Source organism: Melanotaenia boesemani, chromosome 2 (genome assembly GCF_017639745.1).
Source record: "Melanotaenia boesemani isolate fMelBoe1 chromosome 2, fMelBoe1.pri, whole genome shotgun sequence".
In the NCBI taxonomy this organism is placed as follows: domain Eukaryota; kingdom Metazoa; phylum Chordata; class Actinopteri; order Atheriniformes; family Melanotaeniidae; genus Melanotaenia; species Melanotaenia boesemani.
The window spans coordinates 1,771,536-1,780,438 of NC_055683.1; the positions used below are offsets into that span (position 1 = coordinate 1,771,536).

At 44.9% G+C, this 8,903-nt stretch overlaps 1 protein-coding gene across 1 annotated transcript in view; it reads left to right on the top strand.

The window, feature by feature from the left end:
- The window catches only part of si:ch211-195b15.7 (synembryn-A), a 47,858-nt gene extending 40,430 nt beyond the window's left edge, over positions 1-7,428 (top strand). Inside the window, exons 12-14 of the mRNA XM_042001240.1 lie at positions 3,033-3,177; positions 3,267-3,549; positions 6,993-7,428. Coding sequence (XP_041857174.1) covers positions 3,033-3,177; positions 3,267-3,549; positions 6,993-7,143 — 579 coding nt within the window. The 3' untranslated portion in view covers positions 7,144-7,428. The remainder of the gene's footprint in view (positions 1-3,032; positions 3,178-3,266; positions 3,550-6,992) is intronic.
- The last annotated feature ends 1,475 nt before the right edge of the window (positions 7,429-8,903 follow it).

Genomic DNA, 8,903 nt, shown 5'->3' on the forward strand with positions numbered 1-8,903 from the left:
CAGGAGCCTAGTCCAGTTCAGGAGCTTAGTCCAGTTCAGAAGCCTAGTCCACTTCAGGAGCCTAGTCCAGTTCAGGAGCTTAGTCCAGTTCAGAAGCCTAGTCCAGTTCAGAAGCCTAGTCCACTTCTGGAGCCTAGTCCAGTTCAGAAGCCTAGTCCAGTTCAGAAGCCTAGTCCACTTCAGGAGCCTAGTCCAGTTCAGGAGCTTAGTCCAGTTCAGAAGCCTAGTCCAGTTCAGAAGCCTAGTCCACTTCTGGAGCCTAGTCCAGTTCAGGAGCTTAGTCCAGTTCAGAAGCCTAGTCCAGTTCAGAAGCCTAGTCCACTTCTGGAGCCTAGTCCAGTTCAGAAGCCTAGTCCAGTTCAGGAGCCTAGTCCAGTTCAGAAGCCTAGTCCAGCAGTTAACAGGTGAGAGGTAGGTACTTACTGGACAGGTGTACCTGAAATGATCAGAAACATGGAGATTTAATCGACATGGATGCTTGTGTTTCAGATAAGAAGCCGTGATGTGTTGGAACAGTTTCATCAGGTTTCCTGAAAATGTGACTGGAAGCATCTTTACAAACTGGAGCAGAAGCTGGGTTTTAGAGATCTGAAACCACCTCCCTTCAGTTTTAGGATATTTAGATTAAAAACGGGTACTTGATAAGAAAATGTAAATGGTAAATGGTCTGTATTTACATAGCACTTTACTGTACCTGGAATGATACACAGATGATATTAACATTCATCCATTCACACACAGATTCATGCACTGATGGCAGAAGCTGCCATGCAAGGCGCTCAACCAGGACTCGAATTACACTGGGGCTTTCGGGGGAGCCTTAGGCTATGTCCACATGGCACTGAAGCTGGTTCAGGTGTGAAAATGGTGGCGAAAACTAGGAGAAAGGTTTTAACATCCCCATGACACCGCTGTAGTACATCCTACAGGCTGTGGGGGCGCTAAAGAGTAACACTCCAAAGCTAGAGCAGAACAATGCATGGGCAGATAAAGACTCACTGCGTGTTGCAGGAAGTTCACATTGGAAGCAGACAAGAGAAGATGGCTGAGGATTCACTGCGAAGCAAAAGAGAAAAACTTCTTTGGACTAATGTCTTGCCACCTCGACTTGAACTCAACATGGCCGAGGATCGAACCGGCTACAAGATTACGATTACGCTCTACCTTGATGAGCCACGCCGGTCCCTGGGCTCAATTGAACCTTTAACCACATCCAACCGTAACAATAACAGATTTACAGAAGCACTGGGAGCAAAAAACATCTGGAGTTGTAAACAAGGATTTAAAAAAGGTTTTGTTAATCTAAGTGGTGACAGAAACTGTTTTAAATGTGAGGTGTTAAAGGGTCGACATTAAGGAAATGAGATCTTAATAATAGAGGGATTCCTAGCTGGGGAATTAATAATATAGATAAATGGTTGATGACTGGAAAACTGGAATTCTGGGTCTTATGGTGATCTCTAGAGGTGCTGTTCAGGTTGGTTAACCTCCTGCTTTTAGTAAAAACAAACAAACCCAAAATGAGCTGCTAGAAAGCAGAAGATTAACCAAAGCCGTCTCTCTACAGGTTGCAAAATATTAAAAGTCTTCATTTTCATGGAGAATGAAAAAAAGACCAGGTTTTCATCAGGTGTGGTTCACACTCCGGGATTAAATCTCACCAGTCAGCTGACTGACAAACCAGCCAGAGTCTAGAGCCTGGCCAGGTGTGGATGCCAGGGTTCGGCCAGCTGGCTCCTGCAGAGCTGCAGTGCTGCAGGTTTTACGTGTTTCCTTATCAAGTTCTGTTTAGTGACTCCTTCACTGCTCTTATAAAAAACAAATGTAAAATCAGTCATATCTTGCATCGAGCCTCTGATTGGTTGTTAAACATTATTTTAAAACATAATACAAAATTAACATTTAGCATAAACTATGCTAACTGTTAATGCCTTTTGGAAAAGTGTAAACAGCTTCATACTTCTATAAAAATGCTGATCTCTACGTGTTTACTCATTTCATCCACTTCATTACTTTGATCATTTATTTGTACTTAATTCACAAAGCCTCAGTTTCATTAGACTAAATGTGCAGTTTAATTTCCAAAAAGCTAAAAGCTACTAGCTTAACCCAGACTGATATTTGATCTACTTTTCAGAGTATCACAGTAAATAGTGTCAAATCATTTAAAAACAAGATTTACATTAAATACTCTCTTGAGCGGCATCCACATTGGTCTGCAAGGAAGACCACGTAGCCCAAAACCAGGTGTCGGAATCTGCGCAGACACATGCATGTTTGTCCATTCAGAGACACCGTAGTAAAAATGTAGGCAGCTGCCATGTATGTGGACCCAAAGACAAGTATGTGACATATAAATGCTTCATTCTAGGAGATGGGTCTGTAACCTCTCCTATCCAAAGAGCCACTTTTCCTTCAGCCAGCTAGGTAAAACCTGTTTAGAGACAAGACAACTAAGAAGTTTTGATAAATATTTACTATTTTTAGCCATGTATTAAGAGCCATTGTGGAAGGTCCAGAGACCCGCTTGCTGCTCCAGAGCTGCAGGTTGAAGACCCCTAGGAGAATTAAAAGATAACAGTTATTTTAGTAAAGTCATCAGAAACCAATAGAAATGGATAGAATATCTTTTTCTGTCATTGATCTGTGATTTTGTTCCACGCTGCACCGTTTAACACAAGGAAATTACATTATCCAGTTCTGGATGGGGATGGAAATAAAAATAAGGGAAAAGAAAAGGGAGCCTTCTTCCATGATGCACTAAAACCTTTCTCAGCATTTCACAAAAAAGGAGAAATGTCTTTTCCATCCATGACGTGAGTTCCTTCGATGACTTCCAGATCATCAGGTCTTTGTTGTGTTGTTGTTTTGTTTGGGCTGGATGGGGTTCTTGTCTTTTAGTCTTTTCCTGGTACAGCCAACATACAAACCTCCTCATGGACGCGCCAGCCAGTAAACTATGTTACTCTTGATTCTTCATGTCCTGAAAATAATCTTTAATCTCCCATGTGTGTTGTTGGAATTTGGTGTAGATCTTGCCGCCACTGAGGGATGTTGGAGTCCGTCCTGAGCATGACGGCACACTCAGAGGCAAACTGGTCCGCCTGATGACGCATGTGGACACGGATGTGAAGGATTGTGCTGCTGAGCTGCTGTTTGTGCTCTGCAAAGAGAATGGTAAAGTTCACCAGACTCAGTATTAAACCATCAATGTGTTGAACACGACACCAGCTACTCTTCAGTAAAGTTTCCATGTTTTTTCACAGTGAGCCGATTTGTGAAGTACACAGGTTATGGTAACGCTGCAGGGCTGCTGGCAGCGCGGGGTCTGCTGAACGGGAGAAGGAACTCGGTGGATAGCAGTTACGCATCCAGCTACTCCAGCGACTCGGATTCAGACACAGAGGAGTACCGAGAGGCCAGAGCGAAGATCAACCTGGTCACCGGTCGGGTGGAGGCGGAGCAGCCTGATCCCATGGAGGGCATGACGGAGGAGGAGAAGGAGGAGGAGGCCCGTCGCCTCATCTGCATCATCAACAGACTGTCACGGTGACGATACTCTTTTATCCAGGGGGTTGAACTAGGGGCCACATCAGAACAATCTGGTCTGCAGTAAAATAACAGCAACCTAGAAATAATGTTTCACTACAAACAAGTACATTATCCAGATGTTTACATTTAATTATCTATCCTCTTAGAAAATGTTATAAACAACCTGAAATTTATAGAGAAAAATAAAGTTTCAACTATATTTGACCTCAGTTACACATTTATATAATTTCTGTATGTATTTTATTCAATTAATTTTTATTACAAATGTTTTTCAAATTTAAATTTATTCATAGAGCACATTTTAAAAAGTGCTGTACAACAATATATAATAACATCAATATGAAGGACAAGAAGGAGGAACCATGGAGGGGGAGGCTGGATGCCACAATCAAGGCAAGTCGGAGGGAAGTTAGTCAACTGTCACACCTCCGGAAGGGTACAACCACAAAAGGGGATCCCAGGAGGTACAGCCAGATGACCTTACCTGAGGCTGGAAACTGCCAAACAAGAGACACAAGAGAAATAGAGGCCAGCTTAAGTATCCTCCCACTGGCAGGGTAATACCACGCTAACCCACCAAGGCTGGAGACTGAACAATACTGGAAATCATATGGGAGAAGGGGGCATTAAAAAGTGAAGCACAGTGATTAAAAGAACTAAGAGTGGACCACAGCTCTCTCCTTGAACAAAGTCCAGTTACCATCATGGTGGCAGACATCCAGCTAATAATCACAGGTATGAAGAACTGGTCAGCACCTGGTCTAGACATGATCCATGCCTTCTGGATAAAGACGCTAACTTCACTCCATGAGCACCTAGCTGCACAAATTACCAATTGCTGAGGGCTAGGACCCACCCTGAATGGATGACCAAGGGATGAACAGTCCTGATACTGAAAGATCCCCAGAATGGAACAGTCCCATCCAACTATTGGCCAATAACCTGCAAACTCAATGAGGCTGTGGCAGACCACCCTGGAGGCCAACTTCAAGCCAATTGCAAGTCTCAGGGTGTATACCCTGAGACTTGTCTTTTTGCTGCTGTTCTGCATAGGCCTGAACCCCCTCAGCCAATTAATCAAGACTGGCTATGGCTCCTGACTCACCATCAGTCATCTCCTCTACATGGATGACATCCAGCTGTACGCCAAGAGTGAGCGAGACATTGCAGTGTCATTCGGACTGGAGAAATATGCCCAGATGTTAACAAAGAGAGGGAAGGTAGTCCATACAGAGGGCAGAATAACAGATGTTGATGTTTGCATACCAAGGTACTTTTCCCCTTTTCAAGCATGATCTTTGTTTCATTTTTTTTTTTTTTTTTTTTTGTATTTGGAATTGTCATGGCTGTACATGTGGTTTTGTATGTGCTCGAAATAAACTACTTACTTACTTACTTACCACAAGCAAACAGCAACCATAAAGAAGTCACAAGTAAAGCTGCCACAGCCAAATATCTGCAATGAGTAAGGCAAGTCCTGAGAAGTCAGACCAATGAAGAGAACAAGATCTGGGCAGTTAGCAGCTATGCCCTGCCAGTGTTCAGATACCCTGCTGGTCAATGGAAGAATTTCAGACCACAGATGTTAAAACATGGAAGCTGTTCATCATGCATGGATGGTTTCACCCCATATCTAGTGTCCAGAGGCTATTCACTAAGCACAGAGACGCAGGGATGAACCACAGACAGATAGCTAAAGTGGTGGATATGAACAAGTCCTACCAATGGCTAGAGAGGGCTGGACTGAAGGACAGCACAGAGGAACTAATCATGGCAGCACAGCAGCAAGTCTTGTGTACCAGGACAATGGAGGTCCAGATCTACCACACCAGACAGGACCCCAGGTCTACGACAACAGGCAGGACCCCAGGTCTACCTCACCAAACAGGACCCCAGGTCTACCACACTATGCAGGACCCCAGGTCTACCACACCAAGCAAGACCCCAGGTCTACCACACCAGGCAGGACCCCAGGTCTACCACACCAGACAGGACCCGAGGTCTACTACACCGGACAGGACCCCAGGTCTACCACACCAGGCAGGACCACAGGTCTACCACACCAAGCAGGACCCCAGGTCTACCACAACAGGCAGAACCCCAGGTCTACCACACCAGGCAAGACCCCAGGTCTACAACACCATGCAGGATCCCAGATCTACCATACCAGGCAGGACCCCAGGTCTTCCACACCAGACAGGACCCCAGGTCTACGACAACAGGCAGGACCCCAGGTCTACCTCACCAGGCAGGACCCAGGTCGACCACACCAGGCAGGACCCCAGGTCTACCACACCAAGCAGGACCCCAGATCTACCACACCAGGCAGGACCCCAGGTCTACCACACTAAGCAAGACCCCAGGTCTACCACACCAGGCAGGACCCCAGGTCTACCACACCAGGCAGGACCCCAGGTCTACCACACCAAGCAGGACCCCAGGTCTACCACACCAGGTAGGACCCCAGATCTACCACACCAGGCAGGACCCCAGATGCAGGCTGTGCAAAGAGGCCCCTGAAACAATCTAGCACCTCACAGCAGGGTGTAAGATACTGGCAGGCAAAGAATACATGGAACACCATAACCAAGTAGCCAGTATAGTGTACAGAAACATCTGTGCAGAATATGGAATAAGGTCACAATGAGAAACACCTCCCAAGGTGGTGGAGAATGAGAGGGCTAAGATCCTGTGGGACTTCCAGATACAAACCTAGATACAGTGGACAACCAACCGGACATTTTTATCATGGATAAGCAGCAAAGGAAAGCCATAGTGATGGATGTAGCCCAACGATGGAAATATCAGGATAAAGGAACACGAGAACCTTGAGAAATACTAAGGACTCAAGGAAGAGCTGGAGAAAGCCTGGAAGATGAAGGCAACAGAGTACCAGTGGTCATCGGAGTACTGGGGGCCATGTCCCCTCCACACTGGAGAAGTGGCTCCAACAGATACCTGAAGAACCATCAGATATCTCCATCTAGAAGAGAGCAGTCCTAGAAACAGCCGTGCTAGCAGCCGTGCTAACACGGAAAGCTTAATGAAAGTGTTTTTAACATAGTGGAGGGTAAGGAACTGATATATCTCAGAAGCGGTAAAACAGAAGGAGAGTGTGTTAACTGTTATATCGTGTGGAAAGGACAAACAGCGGAGAATATCCATTTCCATGTGCAGCTAACAGGGCTAGCAAAGCAGAGCAAACAAGCAAGGTACACAGAAAGTGACACAATACATAGGCCATCTTTGACAGTGAATGGAAAACAAGACTAGTTACTTTTATTAAAATTTCCATTTATTATCTTCTTTGTTATTTTCATGTTTACTAAGTTCATCCTGCTGGCCAGATTGGGACTTCTGGTGTGCCGGTTTTGCCATGATTCAGACTGAACATCCTGCTCTACTCATTGAGTTATTTCTGACTCGTCTGTGCTCTGCAGAGACCAGATCATTCAGCCGATGGGGGTGACAGCAGAGGGCAGGCTGGCTCCTCTCTGGAACCAGATGCGAGGCAGCTCAGAGGAAGAGGACGAGGAAGACGAGGATCTGAATCCGATGCCGGAGAGGAGAAATGGCAAACAGATGGAATGAACAGATGAAATGGAGGAGAGATTGCAAAGTATTTTCTCTTTCCATTAATTTGTAGGGATTAATGCAGCAGCAATATTATGCTCATGAAGCAGGAGCCTCATCATGAAGCTGCAGGCTAACCGGCTTCCACACAGAGAATTAGAAACCATGCTTCTATTCATCTATCTTAATCCACACACACTCACATTTGAGTTTTCATTCAGTTTATACTGTAAACTGTGAAAAAAGACGTGAGTATGTCAAGAAATATGAAGGTTGGATGTGAAGGAATTTGATGTGGAAAGATTTTTGCAGTTAGAATAAAAACATAAATCTCTCTGTATTTCTTGTTTATTTTTGCAGTAAAGCTCCTAAAAAACTTTTAAAACGAATCTGTGTTTGTACAAACTGTCAACATGTCAGAAAACCACCTTCAGGAAGAAAAACCATCTGCCGCCACTGGTAACTAACCCTGGGATTCCTGCTGAGAAAGAAGAAGAGAAACAAATGAACAACGTCAGACGTTTCTACACGGAGAGTAAAGAGAGCAGAGAGGAGCCCAGTGCATCATGGGACGTCCTCCAGCAGAGAGGAGCCCAGTGCATCATGGGACGTCCTCCAGCAGAGAGGAGCCCAGTGCATCATGGGACTTCCTCCAGCAGAGACCAAAAGGTGACAGGCGTAATATTCAAAGTCAGATTGTTTAAAGGTTCATAATTGGTCCTTTTATTACACTAAACAGTCTGATGTTATTAATAAGGAACCGCTGCCCCCCCCCCCCCCCGTGTGTCAAACAGGGGCAAAATTTCTGAACTATAACTGTCTATGTTCTGTCCATAGTTTTCCACTTCTGTTTGAAAAGCCAAGAACTGCTCAAGTCTTTGCAAATTTTCTGGGCATCTGGGCTGATTTCCTTCTCTCCTGCTCTGATGTGCACAGAAAAGAGGGTCTACTTCATGTCCTTGCGTGAATTCACCCACAAAAGGACAAAAGGGATGGATCAGGGTCACCAAGCCAGATCTACTATATGATTTATCAGGAAGGAAAGTTTGAAGATGATCTGAAGGTAGAGAAGTTGAGTCTCTTTGTGCTTCACTTTTCCTCCACCTTCTCCATGTCTGACCTGGCAGAGGGAAAGTAGACCATCCATCCATCCATCCATCCATCCATCCATCCATCCATCCATCCATCCATCCATCTATTTTCTTCCACTTCTCCAGGGTGGGGTTGTGTGGCAGCCGCCTAAGCAGGGAAGACCAGACTTCCCTCTCTCCTGCAAATGAAATCTTTATCTTGAGCAATCTGATTTCTACTCATCACCTGGATTTTCTCCTGTTGACTGAGACCTGGCAGAAACCAGGCGACAATAGCACTTTCAACTCTAAATCAGCTAAAATGAAGCCGGATCCCTGACTTAATGATACCACCCGGGCCATCAGATGACCCTGCAGACAGGCAGAATGCACATGGAAGAACAGGCTTCATGTGTCTCTGGACATACTGAGAGACCATCCTCATGACTATGAAAATGCTGTTAAGAAGGACAAGTCTCCGTGTAACAGGGCAAAGATCCCTCCTTTTAAACCAGCAGATGCACACCCTGAGCAGAGCACCTTGGTGAGACAACACATTTAAAAAAAAAAACATTTATTTCCTCTCTTCAAACACAATACGGCACTAACATTAACAATGACTGTAGACTATCGTAGGCTGGACTTGTACAAATTAACCCCACAAATAATAATAAAGAATAATGGAGAATCATGCAATAAAAATAAAAC